This window comes from Callithrix jacchus, chromosome 3 (assembly GCF_049354715.1).
Source record: "Callithrix jacchus isolate 240 chromosome 3, calJac240_pri, whole genome shotgun sequence".
In the NCBI taxonomy this organism is placed as follows: Eukaryota; Metazoa; Chordata; class Mammalia; order Primates; family Cebidae; genus Callithrix; species Callithrix jacchus.
The window spans coordinates 45,128,797-45,146,427 of NC_133504.1; the positions used below are offsets into that span (position 1 = coordinate 45,128,797).

The window sequence follows — 17,631 nt, forward strand, 5'->3', positions numbered from 1 at the left end:
TTTCATTATCCACAACACTTTGTAATGACTTCCTCTCTGGTTCAGAAATGCTGTGGAAATATTGTTTCAGCATGAAATTATTTATGAGACAGAGAGAATAGGTTCACCTCTGTAAACTGCCTATGCTGATGGCAGGTAACTAAAATGTTACACATAAGTTGGTGGCTGAGAGAGTACACAAAGAAAATGTATTTAGGATACTAAATAAGGCTCATTGAATAACGAGAGGTAGCCAGTAAGATGGCTGAATGAGATCTGCTCCAGTCTGCAGCTCCCATTGAGATCAACACAGAAGGTGGGTGGTTTCTGCATTTCCAACTGAGGTACCTGGCTCATTTCCTTGGGACTGGTTAGACAGTGGGTGCAACCTAAGAGGGTGAGCCGAAGCAGGGTGGGGCATTGCATCACCCAGGAAGCACAAAGGATTGAGGAAGTCCCTTTCCAAGCCAAGGGAAGCCATGAGGGACTGTGCCATGAGGAACAGTGCATTCTGGCCCAGATATTATGCTTTTCCCACAGTCTTCACTCCCTGCAGACCAGGAGATTCCCTCCGGTGCCTATGCCACTAGAGTCCTGGGTTAGAACGGCAGAAAACTGGGCAGCCGTTTGGGCAGACACTGAGCTAGGTACAGGAGTTTTTTTCATACCCCAGTGGTGTCTGGAAGGCCAGCAAGAAAGAACTGTTCAGTATCCCGGAAAGGGGGCTGAAGCCAGGGAGCCAAGTGGCCTAGCTCAGTGGATCTCACCCCCACAGAGCCCAGCAAGCTAAGATGCACTGGCTTGAAATTCTTGCTACCAGCACAGCAGTCTGAAGTCAACCTGGGATGCTTGAGCTTAGTGGGGGGAGGGGCATCCACCATTACTAAGGCTTAAGTAGGAGATTTTCCCCTCACAGTGTAAATAAAGCCAAATTTGTAAAGAAAGCCACTTTGTAAACAAGGTAGGATTGAAAAATGAGAACACGCGGAGGCAGAGAAGGGAACATTACACACCAGGGCCTGTTGAGGGGTGGGGCATAGGGGAGGGATAGCATTAGGAGAAATACCTAATGTAGATGACATGCTGATGCATACAGCAAACCACCATTGCACATGTATACCTGTGTAACAAACCTACATGTTCTGCACATGCTTCCCAGAACTTAAAGTATAATAAAAATAAAAATTAAAAAAATATATACAGAATAAAAAAAAAATAAGGCTCATGTCAAGGCAGTGGACACAGAGTATGGAAAACACAAGACAGGAGTCCCTCCAGTAGACCTGAGCCCAGACTTCTCATATCACTCCCCATATCAAAGGGGAGAACATAGTAAATACGATATGACTGCTCTCACTAGGAACACCTCAACAAACACCCAGTTCTAGACTTCTTTGTTGATGTGCTTCTGAACCCCTGTCCTGCCACTCATGAAACAGCTCCTTTCTTCATCAACCACATAGGGAGCCAAGAGCCAGAGGAGAGGCTGTTCACCTTCCCTAGCCTCTTCTTCCCTAACCCTCCCTGTTCATCCTAAATGATAAAAAATCAAACAAATAAAAAACAGATTGAGAAAAGGGAGAAAAATTAATTAAGAAGAAAAAAAATCTGTCTTTGTTCTCCCTAGTTGCTATATAGCCCTAAGAGAAATTGTGTGCAATGTATACAAGTTAAGGAATCTTAATTAGGGGTTCAAAATTCAAACCTAATACAGTAACATTCGCTTTTCATTTTACATATTCAGCATCGACTCTTTCTCATTTTTACAATGATCATATATTAACTCTATGGTTTTAAAACTCTCACATTTTAATTATGGGCACAACTGAGGATATCACATAATGTATATAAAGTGCTAGATCAAATGTTAGCTACTATTCTCTTATGAACCACCCTCTGGGAAGGTACTAAGTGCCAGCACTCTGTTGTCACTTTAACAAACATTCCATTTGTGTGTTGTTTCTTCAGCCTCCTAAGTCTAAGGTATTGTGCTCAGCACTGGAGATATCCCAGTGAAAACACATGTGATAATATGCCATACCAGAAAGTGTGCATACCACTGGGAAGACAGACATTAAGCAAGTAACCGCACATGTAATGATTTAACTCTACTTGTGCTAAATGAGCACTCCTATGAAGGAGAAGAGTAAGGTGACCAGTAAGATCCTCATAACAGATCTCTGAGGTGGCTCTCATGCTCAATTATGGATAAAGAGTTATCACTAATGTTTGTAACATTAAAGTGTGCTAATTACAAAACATAAAATTTCCTGAACAAATAGTCTCATAATTATCACTATTATAATAATGACAGGAAATTATTTTATGTCAATAGGTCAATGAGGAAAAGGATGGAAATAAATGAAGAAGAAAGTCTAAATGTGTGAGAGTATATATAGATAAGAATTTATTACTGCCAAAGAATTTCTATAGCACTCTTGTGTTCCACTGAAAAAGAAAATTCTTTCATGCAAAAAGAGGCTTAGAGGTCTTCAGTGCAAGACACCCATCCCATTCCCTCGAACAACAAAATACTAGCAAACACAAAGTTAACTTAGAAACAAATACGACTTTTGTATTTTCCAAAGTTAATCCTCTATTTTCCAAGAGAGATCTAATTTCACAGACTTGGTTCCTTTGTGCCCATAAACTACTAAAATAACATGAAAACCTCAGTATTTTTATGTTTAAACTACATCAAAGATGTCCTTTTTAACCTAGATATAACATAAAAATCCAAGTCAAACCAAGTACCCTGTTTGGTTTGGAAAACATGGCCACTACACTGGAAAGGCACTAAATACTAAGGGATGAACAACTTCTGTCAAGACCTGCTCTAAACCAGAAACCCCTTCAGCATGGATGGCAAGGTTTCAAAGTTGCCATAATCAGGTATTTCTGGATTCTGTAAAATAAGAGACCATAGAAATTGAACTTCAGGATGCAGAATGGTGGGTATTCCATCAAAGCAACATATGATCAAGTTGCTCTTTGCTTCTGTCCCTGCCAGAGGTGTGATTCCAAAATCTTGACTAAGATCCTCTGAACTAAATACTGCAGCAATCTCTTTACTTAGTGAAGAAAAAACTGAAAATTAGAATTCTAGGCCCAGGGGTGTCTCCTGACAGCTCACAATGGAAAACATATCAGTTGATTTATTATACAAAATGAGAGAGTCATAAGAAATTCAGAGTGGTGCTAATGAGACAGCCAACCTTTGATGGGACCTTAACTTGGCTTCACTTTAATTTTTGCTGTCACAAAATTGTTACAATAAAAAATTATGTTCCATTAAGTAGATGGCAAATCTATGGCACTTGTGCTACCACTGCGCCTCTCCATGCCCACGGCAGACCTTGCATTCTCTATGACAGACTCAGCCGTGGAGGACAGCTTGACAGTTCCAAGTAGCCACTGCCCATGAAATGAAGCAGGCACAGAGATAGATTCTATCTGCCAATGTTCCTTTGGGCTGACTATCCTACCTGACACTCACAATACTGTATTCTATAACACCAGATGAAACCCATCAGATTTAAGTTCTTCTTTTTCTTGAAAAAGAAGAAGAACTGTGTTTGATATTGCTAAGAAATATGGATGGAATGAGAAGAAAAATAAGCCTAAAATCACCATCAAATCAATTACACTGTGTTTACCTTCCTCAGTGTCTATCACTTGTATTATAGAGACAGAAGATTACATGAGCCTATCACTGACCTTATGGAGAGCAGGAGCCAAGACTGGTACCAAAAATCCATTGTAAATGTAATTGACGAGCTGATTTCTAATCAAGGGGTGAGCCACCTAAGAGAGAGGGAGATAGTCATGAAAAAGGCAAAAAGTCCACTCTTTAGTTCTTCTTAAAACAATTATGTATGTGTACATCCTGAACTCAAAAGGGAAATCCAATTTTTGGCCATTTATTCTGTGATTAAGGAACAAATCAGACTTCATGATGTCATGTAAGGTTTTCAAATAGCTTATTCCAGTATAAACAGCTTGGTGAAAATTCGTAGAAGTCAAACTTTCAAAGAAAATATTGGTAATTTTGAACTGTGTGTTTGGAAAAAAGACAATAAATACTGAGTCTGCATAAGAATTCATAAATTAAAGTTAACAAATTGGAAAGTATAATTTTGCCCCTTCCTTTCTTCTAAGTTACATCTTAACCTGTAACTAATTTTAAAAACTGAGTATAACTGTCAAAATGAACAATTAAATACATTATTTTATTAGCAGAAAAAAATTTTCTCATTTTGAATATGTATTTCCTGAGTCATTTTTATTAAAGAGAAAGGCATTTAAAAATATTTTCAGAAAAATACAAAATATTCAAAAGCAGAAAACATTATCAGAGGTATAATACTTCTCATATTTCATTTCCAAAATATATTTAGTGTAGATAATCTCTACTAATATCTTTTATAAGTAACCTTTTCAGTAGTCTTCCCCAAACAAAAAATCTTTAAAGTATATAGTTTCAATGTCAAAATACAGTATAAAATATATAATTTCCCTGTTCTTATCATGCCTATTAGCTTTACTTCTCTTTTTTGTAAAAGAAGATGATGAAAAAGAAGAAGAAAGTCAAACAATAAAGTAAAAAGCAATTTCTAGGGAAGTGAGCTAGATCTTTAAATTACTGATCATCTCTCTCTGTGTGTACGTTTTTGGTAAAGAACTAATAGTAGTTCTATCTTTTTTATTTCCACAAACTTCTGCAAGAAAATGTTGATAGACTGCGATATTAAAGTAAAAAATAAGACGTAATCCAATTATCTTATATATAAATAAAACTTCCTTTGACTTAAAAATAAAAATGAGATGGGACTAAAATAATTTACTTCTATTTTCTTCCAGGAGCTATTTCTTTATTTGGTAGATAAACAGATTATAACTAACATTTTTCATCCTACAATCGCTGTAAAGAAAACTTGATTTCTTAATAAATCCAATACTAAGGCAATATTTATGCTATATGGAACTAAAACATTTTTTATGAAAACCTACCACATCCTTAAATATGTATAAAATCTGATTTTTATTGAAAACAGTAACAAGAAATCTAAAGGTAAAATCTAATCAAGAAGCCAAATACACAAGAGTTCAGTGGTTGTTTTTTCCCCCCACCAAACAGGCCAATTTCAAAGCAAATTTAATTTGTGCTGCAATGAACATGTTTAACTTCTTCTAAATTCAATTGGGATAACAATATTCTTTATGTAGTATGCACCATTAAGCAAAATAAAGTGTTCTCCTTTGCAGATTCCCAAGAAGACCTCAAAGTAACAGTGGTATAATTTGGAGTACTTAGAAACCTAAAAATACATATTTAATGAGTCAGGCATTGAACTTATTTTTGATGGTTAAGTAGATAATCAAAACAGAATTAACACTTTTTATAAAGAAGATAAAGAAAATCTCATTTTTTTCCTCAGTTAAAACTTCCAGAAACCTACAAGCTAAAATTTTCACTCATTCAAAGACATTCAGTTGGCTTAAAGCACCATAAACATATATTCATATTTTTAATCGTGAATGTTTTTAAATTAATCCTGTGCTTGTGCTCTGAATGAAGCCATAGCAAAGGGATCATTTATTTTACTCTGATACCTGTATGACTGCATTGCAAAACTCCAGGGAGTTCATGAACTGGACCAGAGAAGGAAGTAGAAGCCAATCATCTTTCAGAAGGCAGTGCCATTCCTCACCCTTCTCTTCCAGCTTTGTAGGCAGGGAAGAGTAGAGACCACTGAGCCCAGTTGCAAGTACCTGCATTTAGAAATAAAAACAAAATAAATGCTTTCCTAAAGTTCTCAACCTGCAATTAACAGCTCACAGGTGATGCCAAGGCAGCTGGCAAGACTGTATCTTTAAGTAGCAAGGTATTAGAGAGCCCATCAGCCAGCTAAAAATGATGCAAACAAGTGGAGACAGTAGGGAAGGACAATTCCAGCAGAAGGAACAGCAATACCAGAACTATCTGGCTAATACATACATGGTTGATATGGGTTGCTCATCTCTCATGTGCCAGGCATTATGCAGGGCTATGTGTAGGGAGAGTACACACAAAGATGAATAAAATGTTATTCCAGCATCAAGAAGTTACAGAGAGAAACAAAGCTATAGTACAATCCAACTAGTGCAAATACAGAGAAGGTACATATCCCAGTCTAGAGGAGAATGCCCTGTTTTAAGGTGGTCCAGGACAGAAAGTCACATACACAGAAACCATGAGCTTTATGAGAAAGATTCCATGCAATTCTTTGCATGTTTAAGGTTATGACTGACAGCTGCATGTTTGCAGTTTAGAAAGCACTTCCATGTATATTTTTTCATCTGATCTTCAGAAACAATAGCAAGGAGAAAGAATTGTGGGGCAGGAATCAGTAAGATGTGATGACAAGTTCAAGCAGAGATAAAGTGAGTCTACATGGAGGCATCAGCACGAGGAAAAGAGAGGAGGAAATTAAATTTGAGTATCCCATGGAAGGTGGATATGAGGGTGATTTAACCATGCCATCTATAGGTCTGACATTAATCCAAAAGTCTTAGAGGTTTCTTCTTCCTTAGTGCTCTGTTTCTAAATTTAAATTCATAGCATTTGGGCTTGGTAAGTGGGGTAAGAACTCAAAACTGTCAAGTTACCCAACTTGGTCACTAAGAAAATGGTGATGCCTTCAATAGAGACAGAAATGTAGGAAGATAACACAATGCTGAACGCTTGTTGATTTTACCTTGTAAATATAAAACCAGAGAAACAATCAATTTCATAGTACTGGAGGCTTCCCAACTGGGAAGTGATACTGATTAAGCAGCAACTTGGAGATCCTAGATATGTATAAGCTGGCCGGGGATGGCACAGAATGGATGCAAAGAAGTCAGCTACAGGGCCAGTGGCAGTGGCTTACACCTGTAATCGCAGTACTTGGGGAGGCTGAGGTGGGTGGATCACTTGAGGCCAGGAGTTTGAGACCAGTCTGGCCAACATGGCAAAACCCAGTCTTTACTAAAAATACAAAAATTAGCTGGGTGTGGTGGCACAAGCCTGTAACCCCAGCTACTCAGGAGGCTGAGGCAAGAGAGAATCGCTTGAGCCTGGGAGGCTGAGGTTGCAGTGAGCCGAGACTGGACTATTGCACTCCAGCCTGGGAGAGAGAGTTGGGAGTACCTCGAAAGAAAAAAAAAAAGGTCAGCTACAAAAGGCTTTGATCTAGCACAAACCCTGAGGTGACAATGGCCTCAACTGAGATGGAAACATTCAAGAAAATATAATGAGGCAGGCCCAGAAAAGAAACAGTGACATACTCATTGATCTCACTGTCTAAATGAGATTAACGGGCAATTAAAACAGTGTTAGAAATGCTCAGAATACATGATAGAAAATAGATGGTGCTGTTGGTGTTCAAAAGACTCTTAACTTAGATTTGGAGGGCTGGCAGCAGGAAACATTCTCGGAAGAAGTGATGAATAAGTAGGGGTTGGCCAGAAAAAGAGTAGGGGGAAGGAAGAATATTCCAAGTGGAGAAAACAGTGTGTAAAAAGCTCAAAGGAGAAAGAAAAGATGGTATTCTCCAGGAACTAAGAGAAGCGCAGTGTTGTTAGAGTGCAGAATTACAGGTGGAAAAAGACTGGCAAGGTAAACAGGAATCAGATCCTGCAGGGTTTTATAGGACACCATGAGAAGCATGTGGGGCATCCAAATGGAGAGCCCAGTATTCAGATATGTGGGGCTGATGCTTAAGAGAGAGCTCTAGGCTAGAGACGGAGGGATCAACATCTATGGGTCCTCAAGCCATACGAACCAGAGAGAGAAGAAGGAAAAGGAGATTTAGACAGATAAAATATGACAAAATAATCCACAGTGCCTGGCATCACAAACAGAAAGTCAGAGGATGTGTGGGCCTAGGTATGTTAAACTTGGAAAAAAATGATCTGTAGATCTATTGTCGCCTCCCTTTTTCCCTTGTCCTGTTCCCACAGCACTCTCTGTATCCCTTTGTGTAGCAATCATCTTTCTTGCATGCATTAGTGTATTGCCTATCTTCTCCATCTCTCCTGGTCTGACTTGTTCATTCCAGTCCACATTGGAGGTATGGATGATTTGTCCAGTCAGGTATGTTGAGTTTCAGATGCTAGGAGTCCTTCCTATGAATAACATACCCAACTCAACAATAGAGTACAGGTCGGAGAGGTCTTAACAGAGAGACGACATGAAGTCATAAGAAGGTGTGGGAGGGGTTGGGGAGATGATATAGAAGCTCCCAGTAGAATATAAAGGACAGGGAGACGAATAAATGAACCATTTCAGTACTAAAGAAATAAAAAATTATCTACATTTCTCTGTTCTATTTCCTGGCAACCTTTAATCACTCATTCATTTACTCACTCATTTAAAAAAAATGAACACTTACTTCAGGCCAGGTACTATGTTAAGTACAAGAAATACAACAGTAAACAAGACAGTACATTTATCTCTTTTTTAAAAAATCAGGGCATCTGTGGTCCCAAAGGAGATGTCCCTTATTTAAAGTGAACATGCCCATACAAATCACTTTAATTCTAGTTTTGAATGTGACCCAAATGAGTTGCTTCTTATAAATTAGAAACCTCTGGCAAAAGAGAACAGAGACCAGAAGTTCTCCTCGAAGAGCAATCTAATCTTGATGCCACATTTTTTTAAAATCAATTACATTTGCTAACTCATGCTAAATTAACCACAGAACAAAGGCTTTCATTCTGCACACTCCTGATTTCTTAACCACTTTGAGGCTTTGAAGATGAATTCATAAAGACAGGCTTAATTTGTCTGACTAAAAAGCTGGGAGTAACTATTCAGTATATCAATATAATTACAGCAACATTAATTTTCAAATTACATACATCAGTGACAGTAATTAAAAATAACACATACGTAATATTCACTTTTTAAAATGAGTATTCTGAAAGGGCATGGTTGAGATGGGAACAGAAGGCTGCCCATCCAGAACAATATTCCCCATACAGAAGGATACTCTCTATGCACAAGGATACTCCCAGAATAGAAAGACACTGCCTATATAAAAGCTGAACAGGAAGTCCTGCCATCTTCCAGCCACTAAGAAAAGTGTCTCTGCTATCTCCTTCAGAATGGCAAAGAAATAGGGGAGACAACATTCTGCAGAGTAAAGAGTATTACATTCTTAGGAACAAGATTCTAAATCTTTATGGTATTTATATCCTCCCTTCCTAGGCTATGCTCAGAGCTCAGATTCATTCACCCAGACTGCACATATTTCTAAAACACAAACTGTGGTCCAGACATATGCATGATTGGTCCTGGGGAAAGAGTAGTGAACAAGTCAGACCAGCAGAGATGGAGCAGATGGCTGATAAACTAATAAATGCAAGAAAGAGAATTACTACCAAAGGAGATACCCAGTGCTATGGGAACAGGACAAGGAAAAGGAAAGGCAACAGCAGGTCTGCAGGCAACTTTTCTAGGTTAAGAGATGAATAGCACATTCTATTTACTGTTAAATTTCATTTTTAACTTAGAATTAAATTATAAAAGTTTAATACAGATGTATTCAACAGTTCATTAAATATAAAATTCCCATCCATTATTTTAGCCTTTTATTGATCTTAGGATTCCCATCCAGAAAACAAAACAAAACAAAATTGGAAAACATACCATTTATTCCCAACACATTAAGTACTAACCCAGTATTTTTCACTTATTTTCTCTCAAGAATCTCTTTAAAAGAAACTACTCACCATATAAAACCATAAGGATAACAAGAGACAAAAAAGCAATCAACTTCCCTGGCAGCAGTATAGCGTAGCAGTTGCTGAGACCAAGGATTTTAGTAATAGACAAAAGTGGTTTTGAACCAGACTCTGCCATTGACAGGCAGTTATTAAAGTTCTCTAAATTTCCATTTCTTCACTGAGTTGTTGCCAGGATTAAAGAAAATAATTCATGTACCAAGATTGGCATAATGTTTTACACAATAGAAATGTTTCCGATGAAGGAAGGAAAGATGACATACAAAAAAAAAAAAGAAAAGAAAGATGATATGCACAGCACAATGAACAAGTAATGTTTAACTTTAAGCATCTAATGATATCTGGTTAATTTTAGCAAACAAAGATTTTTGGCAGATGGCTTTAGTCTGAAGCTCTCAGCATAACACCTGGTAGGGGCTATTTGATACAACTTGCCAAAATAAAAAGCCTCATAAATTTTGAATTTGGGATAAATAACACATTCTATCTACGGATGTGTAACTAAAGTTCGCTTGCTTTAATTTGCATTACTTGACTTATGTATACACTGTTTTCTACATATGCCAATATATATATACAGTGGCAGGAGAGTAACCATTGATATTTGGTTTAAAAAAAAAAGTGACAGGGTCATTTAGCCCTCATCCTTTTGTTGGCACCAGATTGTTCCCTAGAATATCTTCATTCTCCTCCTTCTCCTGGGAAAGCACATCTTGAGCAGAGAGGCAGCAGAACTAGAGCTCTTCCTATGAACTATAAAGGTTTCCAAAAGTGGTCCAGCTTCCTTAAAGAGTCACTCCTCTTTCAACAGCCTGATGCTAACACACTTTGACAATCATACTAATTAGAGAAACCTTTTTGTCAATTGTGGTCCTTAGCTGGATGGTTAATAGAGTATGCTTTTATCTTCAACATAAAGAGTCCTTTTTTTTAAATTATGTTGTCAGATGTAATTATAGAAAGCTGGTACAAATGAGATTATGGGATCTATCCTGAGGGGCAACTTAACACAACGAAGTTCGTGTTCCATTCTAGCAAACAAGGTCAGCTGGAGATGTTTTCCCTCCAACTTTAATGAACTCTACAGTGTTTTAAAATATATTTTTATAAAAGCAACACTCAGTAAAACCTGCTTATGACACAGTTAAATGTAAAACTAAACATTAAAAACAGTCCATTCTTGTTATATTTAAATTTTTAAATTACGAAATACCAAAAATATACAAAACATAATAGAAACCCATCACCAAGACTTAACAGATTTTAACATTCTGCCAAAATTTCTTCAGAACACTCTGATTTTTTTCAAACAATAAAAATTACAAATACACCGTACTCCAATCTCATTACCATCCCTTCTCCTTCCTTCATCCCCAAGAAACCACAGTCTTGAACTTAGCATATATTATTATTATGGTTATTTTCATATTTGTACTGTATACATATATATCCAAAAAACGGTATATACTAAGATTTTGTGTTTTCGATTTTTATGTAAACTTGGGCCGGGCACAGTAGCTCAAGTCTGTAATCCCAACATTTTGGAAAGCTGGGCAGGCAGATCACTTGAGGTCAGGAGCTCGAGACCAGCCTGGCCAACATGGTGAAACTCCATCTCTACTAAAAATAGAAAAAATTAGCCAGGCATGGTGGCGCATGCGTGTAGTGCCAGCTACTCGGGAGGCTGAGATATGAGAATCACTTGAACCCAGGAGGTGGAGGTCGCAGTGAGCAGAGATCGCACCACTGCACTCCAGCCTGCTTGACAGAGCAAGACTCTGTCTAAATAAATAAATAACATGGTTTTTGATTTACTGGTGTTCACACATGTAGTTACATCATAATATATATTATTCGTTCACTTTGAATGCTGAAAAGTATTCCACTGATATATTAATAAACCAGTTTATCTTTCACTTCATGTACTTCTATTTTTCTGTTTTTCAAATCACTGCTTTGTATATGTACCCTTGTAAATAACTGCCAGATTTCTCCATGCCAGATATCTAGAAGGGAAGCTGCAGGATCACACAGTATGCAAATATTCAGTTTTACCAAACACTGCCATACTGCTTTCCTGAGTTACTATGCCAATTTATATTCTCAAAGTTCTTGTTTCTTTCACACTCTTGACAACACTTGGTATTATCAGATGTCTAACAGTTACCACTTAATACTTATCACTCTAATAAGTATTAATTGGCATTTCACTGTCCCACCAATAGTGGGACAACTTAACACATGCCCGTTGCTGTAATGCAGTAGGTATATAGCATGGCCTGTAAAGTATCCTTGCCAAAAACATTTAACCTAAATTTAACTGGGAGTGTAGACCTAAGTCCAATTCACAAGAAATGCAGGTTTAGAGACAAGTCAAACCACACAAGAAACAATCAAACAAACCCAGAATGTGGGGGTGTTTTATAAGAGAATGGCTTGGTCTCTTAAAAAGTCAATGTCAAGGGGAAGAAAAGTGGCAGGCTGTTATTATATTAACAGAGACTAAAGAGACCTGATAGCAAGATGTATATCTTTTATTGGACTCTACAAAGGGGGAGAAAAAAGCTATGAAAGTAATTTGGGGCATAATGGGAGAACTGGATACTAGATCATACTAAGGAATTATTATATAATGTTCTTAGGTACAATAATAGTACTATGGTTATGTGGGAGAATGTCCCCATTCATAGCTGAGATTAGATACTAAAGTATCTAATGTCTGTAACTTAATTTCAAATGGTACATCAAAAACAAATGAAAAGCGTAAAATACCAAAGAATAGCAAAATATTAACAACTTCGAATCTCGGTGGTGTGAATATAGTGTTCATCTTAGTGTTTTAAATTTTCTGTATTTTACTTTTTCTCATAACAAAAAGTTTTTAAAACATAAATTGCATCAACTTTGTAGATTAATCTGCAGGAATGTCTCCTCTATACAATATCTTCAAGCTGCAGAGCTATTTATTTAGATCTTTTATGTCATTTACAATTTTCTCCATAAAGGCCTTTCATGTATTTGTTAGATTTATTTCAACATACCATATGATTATGTTGCTTTTGTAAATGGTATTTTCTAAATGCCTTTTGCATATTGATCACGTGAACCACCGGAACATTTTGATTTGTTACAATATCTGCTCTCCTTTAACAGCAGAATTACACAATTGAATTAAACAATTCAAATAAGCTAAAACCCAAACCTCGATGGCTCCCTCTCAAAACTGCCATTTTTAAGAGGTTTCTTTAAAGCAGTTTAAGGTTCACGACAAAACTGAAAGGTACAGAGATATCCCATATACCCTCTGCCCCAACACATGCATAGCCTCCCCAATTATCAACATCCCCTACCAGAGTGCTACATCTGTTACAACTGAACTTACAGTGACACATTATAGTCACCCCAAAAACTATAGTTTACATGAGTGCTCACTCAGTGTTATTTCATTCTATGGGGTTGGATAAATGTGTATTGACATGTACCCACCATTCTAGAATCATGCAAAGTAATTTCACTGCCATAAAAATCCGCGATGCTTTGCTTATTCATCCTTCACCCTACCCCAATGCTCAGGGGGAAAAAATGATCTTTTTACTGCATCCATAGTTTTGCCTTTTCCAGAATGTCATATAGTTGGAATCATACAGTAGGCAGCCTTTTCAGATTGGCTTCTTTCACTTAGTAGCAAGCATTTAAGGTTCCTCCATGTCTATTCATGGCTTGACAGCTCATTTCTTTTTAGCTGAAAAATATTCCATTATCCACATATACCCCCGCTTTATTTATTCACCTACTAAAGGACATCTTGGTTGCTTCCAAGTTTTGGTAGTTAGGAATAAAGCTTCTATAAACATCTGTGTGCAGGTTTTTGTTTTCAATTCCTTTAGGTAAATATCAAGGAGCACAATTGCTGGATCATATGGTAAGAGCATGTTTAGTTTTGTAAGAAACTGCCAAACTGTCTTCCAAAGTGGCTGTACCACTTTGCATTCCCATCAGCAAGAATGAGAGGTCCTATTCCTCCACATCCTTGCCAGCATTTGGTGTTGTCAGTGTGGCCCCTGCACACTGTTGAACACCCACTCCACCACCCCATCTTCCTATGACAACAAAACACACTAAAACTTAATTTCAAATTGTACAAAAAACTAGTGGTCATTTTCTTGCTGAGAAACTAATTAATTTGTGAAACCAGCAGTGGGAGTCTTATCACATGCCATGATTCTTCAGAGAAAAATCAACCTGAAAAGCTAAGGCTTAGAAAGTATAGGTTTTACCAATCTCTCAGGATGTGCTCCTAGAAAAACTAAAATCATTCTTAATGCAGTAAAAATTAACCAAAAATGGTTAAGACATCTAGCTTCCTCTGTTAGCTTATGATGAGCTGACACTGTTCAGCCAAATAGCACCTCAACTTAAGATTCCTCTGCTCCCTCCAAAAGATTTCCTCTAAACATCTTTCCATAGGAAGTATCAAATACAACTTGCTGGGAGAAAAGAGGGAGTAAGAAAGTATTCATCATTGGCAACAGAAGAGAAAAAAGGGAATGAGTGGAAAATGGCAACGAGAGAGACTTACTGGACAAAAGTAGGTGTTCTCCACGATGTGATGGGCCACCATGCTGTTCTCAGCAGAGAGAGACATGATGAATAGCAAGGCATCTCGAGCTTGCTGGCCTACTGCCCCTTCTCGGTGAATGAAGGGAATCAGAAGGGAGAAGATGAGGAAGTTGGCAGCACCTTGGTCTTCACTAGTGTGGAAGAAGAGTTCTAGAATGGATGGATCTTTGGCAAGAATGGAGCAGAGCTGACTGAGTAGGACAACCAGCTTCTCCTCCACAGTGGGGGTGGTTGTTCCTGAACAAGAGCTCAGCAACATCATCAGAGGCTTCAGAATGGGTTTGTGGTGGAGCAGAGGCTGGTGCGACTGAGTGACCAACATCTCATACATTTTTAGCTGCTCAATTTTAGTCTCATCAGTAAATTCCCTTCTCAAGCTCCAAAGGAAAAGTTTCTCCATGATGTTCTCAGAGACCACAAATTCCAGAATCGGCCCCATTGCAGCATCCTTGGCTTGCTCTTCAATCAACAAAAAGAGCATGTGTTCTACATAATTCTGCACAGCACTGGCCTCATCTGGAGGGATAGACCCATATTTTGCCTGGGTGTTCTTCAAGGGGTCATGCTTCTCCAAGATTTTCACAACCTGTAACCAAATCAAACATTTGTCATCCATCTGATGTTTATCATAATTATAAAAACACATCACCCTGAATTTGCCAAATCTTCACCAAAAATGCAGGAGCCATTGCCCACAACAAGAGATGTGTGAGCATTGTATGTGTGTGTCTTCCTCTCCAACACTAAAATGAAGGAGTTAAACTATGGAAAGATGCCTGAAGATGGCTACTTACGCATTTATAAATTTCAACAATCTAAATGTTGAAGAAAATAGTATGGCTATATAAATTAAGCTACATGCATTCTTTGGATTATTTATTATGAACACAATTGGGAAAAATGAAAAACGGTGATATGTTAGATGAAAAAAGCAAGCTATTTGTAGATGTTAGATGCATAACAATCAACAATGTCAAAGATGTATGTGAAAAAATATGCAAAAAAATCATTTTTATATTCAAAGTGATGACAGATTCTTAAATTTTTTTTCTAAATTGTTGATGTATAATATTGCTTTTTAATTTTAAAATGCATTAAATAAGGAAAAGGGAACTTTACTACCCATGTTCTCCTACACATAGAATTGCTTTGAAGATCTCAGCAGAGGAACACAGCTATCATATGCCCTTGACAGAACAATATCCTCCCTTCCCTACTTGGATGGATGCCCTCTTCAACCAAACATGCAGCAACAGAAAAGATAAAAGGAAACTGATAAACAAGAGACATATAACTACTAGAATCAACTCTAACATACAGCATATACTGAAACTAAAAAATGAAGAGTTTGAATACCGTATTCCTTTAAGCTGAAAAATTCTGAGACAACCAATTACAATATAAATCCTTAAAGTTTGGAGTGATTAAAAAGTTTTGGAAACAGAGATGATAATTACAAATGTTGTTAATGCCATTAAATTATACACTTAAAACATGAGGCTGGGTGCAGTGATTCACACCTGTAATCACGGCACTTTGAGAGGCCAAGGAAGGAGGATCATTTGAGTCTAGGACTTCAAGACCAGCCTGGACAAAACAGTGATACCCTATCTCTGCAAAATAACTTTAGAAATTAGCTGGATATGGTGGTGCATGCCTTGAGACTCTGAGGTAGAAGGATCACTTGAGCCCCAGGAGGTTGGGGCTGCAGTGAGCCTTGATTGTTTCATTGCACTCCAGCCTGGGCAACAGAGAAAGACCCTGTCTCAAACAAAACAAAAAACAACAAAAAATTGATTAAGATGGCCTATTTTGTTACATATACTTTACCACAAACAACTCAATTAACAATTTTTAAAAAATCCTTAAACAGATCACCTCGCAGCCCTGGTCAGCTTCTCTCCTTTCCCACTGCTAGCATTTGAAGGTTTCTCACCTTTTTCTGCCCATAGATACTTACTTCCACTTTGTCACCTGGAAACTAAAACAACTTTCTATCTCAACTTCCATTTAACTTTATGACTTAGAATTTCTAGTATAATATTCATGTTCTAGTATAATACTCATTCCATTTATTCCCTTGAAAATATATACATACAATTTTTAAACAACCAAACATTGTATCAATGACTTTATCTTTGTCCCTTTTTGGCTTTCTGAATTCCATGGAATCAAAGTGTCTTTTGCAGTACTCTCTGGGTCCAGTTCTGTGATGTGCTGTTACATGTTCTGTGTAAGTACTTAGGTTATGGAATTTTTGCAAGTCACTGGGGAAGCTGGCAAAGGTACAATGCTATGTCAGCATGCGTGAGCAATGAAGGAAATTTATTTCTCACATAAAGGTCTAAGTCTCTCCCTTGTCAGAAACAGGAAAAAAAAGTCTTTATAGACCAGGCAAGTCCATGCTTACAGAAGAAAAGAATTTCCACAGAATCTATAATCTCTATTGACTTCCATTGTAAAGTTGATAATGCTGTGTTACAAAGGCAAAAAAATTGCCCCAACACCCTTGAGTTAACATTTTAATAAGGAAGGACTTTGGCTAGCCTCTAACCAGGGAGTACCTGGCCCACTGACTAGTGGCCACAGGACAGCCACTAGACATCCTCTTCTCCTTTGCTGTATGCCTGACTCCAAAGTGTACCACTATCCTGCAACCTCCACCAAGCCCTCTAGGATTCCTTGCATCTGGTGACCTTTCAGGCCACAGAAACACTAGGACCTGGTTCCCCCCCAATCCCTTTGTTCAGGGCCTCACAAACATGTCAATAGAATGCAATCACAATACCACACTGGTCCAAAGGGACTCTCTACCTCCACGCCACATATTCTCCATTCCAAAAAGTCCCTAACTTCAAGCATCCATATTCTGAAGAACAAAATACATGCCTTATCAGTTCTATAATTTCAAAGTCCATATATTGAGTTTGCTTATGAGAGCTATCTTTACAGCTAGGCCTCAGGGTAAAAATGTAATTATACTTTTCATGTGTGCCCAGACTGTCTAAACTATCTAAAACTGGGGCTGTGCTTTATACATTGATAGTGGAGTGGCAAATTAGCTCAATCTTTCTGGAGAACAATCTGGCAATATATAATAGAAGCTATAAAATTGTTCCTGCCCTTTGACTTGTTAATCTGACTTTGGGGAAAATGCCCCAAGGAAACAACCCAAAAATAATTTGTTAAAAAATGTTCAATTTTCCAATAATAAAAAATATTATTGACTCAAATGATCAAGAATAAAAGAATTACAATCAAAAT

At 37.6% G+C, this 17,631-nt stretch overlaps 1 protein-coding gene across 11 annotated transcripts in view; it reads right to left on the minus strand.

Moving 5' to 3' along the window:
• The window catches only part of FHIP1A (FHF complex subunit HOOK interacting protein 1A), a 288,042-nt gene that overhangs the window by 77,877 nt on the left and 192,534 nt on the right, over positions 1-17,631 (minus strand). For 10 of the 11 annotated variants that reach the window (XR_013532857.1, XM_054253606.2, XM_078366393.1 and 7 more), the window contains 3 exons: positions 14,327-14,953; positions 5,593-5,751; positions 3,697-3,783 (listed from right to left, as the gene is read on the minus strand). Coding sequence is in view for 10 of the 11 variants with exons in the window: in XM_054253606.2 (XP_054109581.1) it covers positions 3,697-3,783; positions 5,593-5,751; positions 14,327-14,953 (873 nt within the window). In the remaining variant the exon portion in view is untranslated. The remainder of the gene's footprint in view (positions 1-3,696; positions 3,784-5,592; positions 5,752-14,326; positions 14,954-17,631) is intronic. The other variant, XM_078366395.1, reaches the window with a different exon arrangement.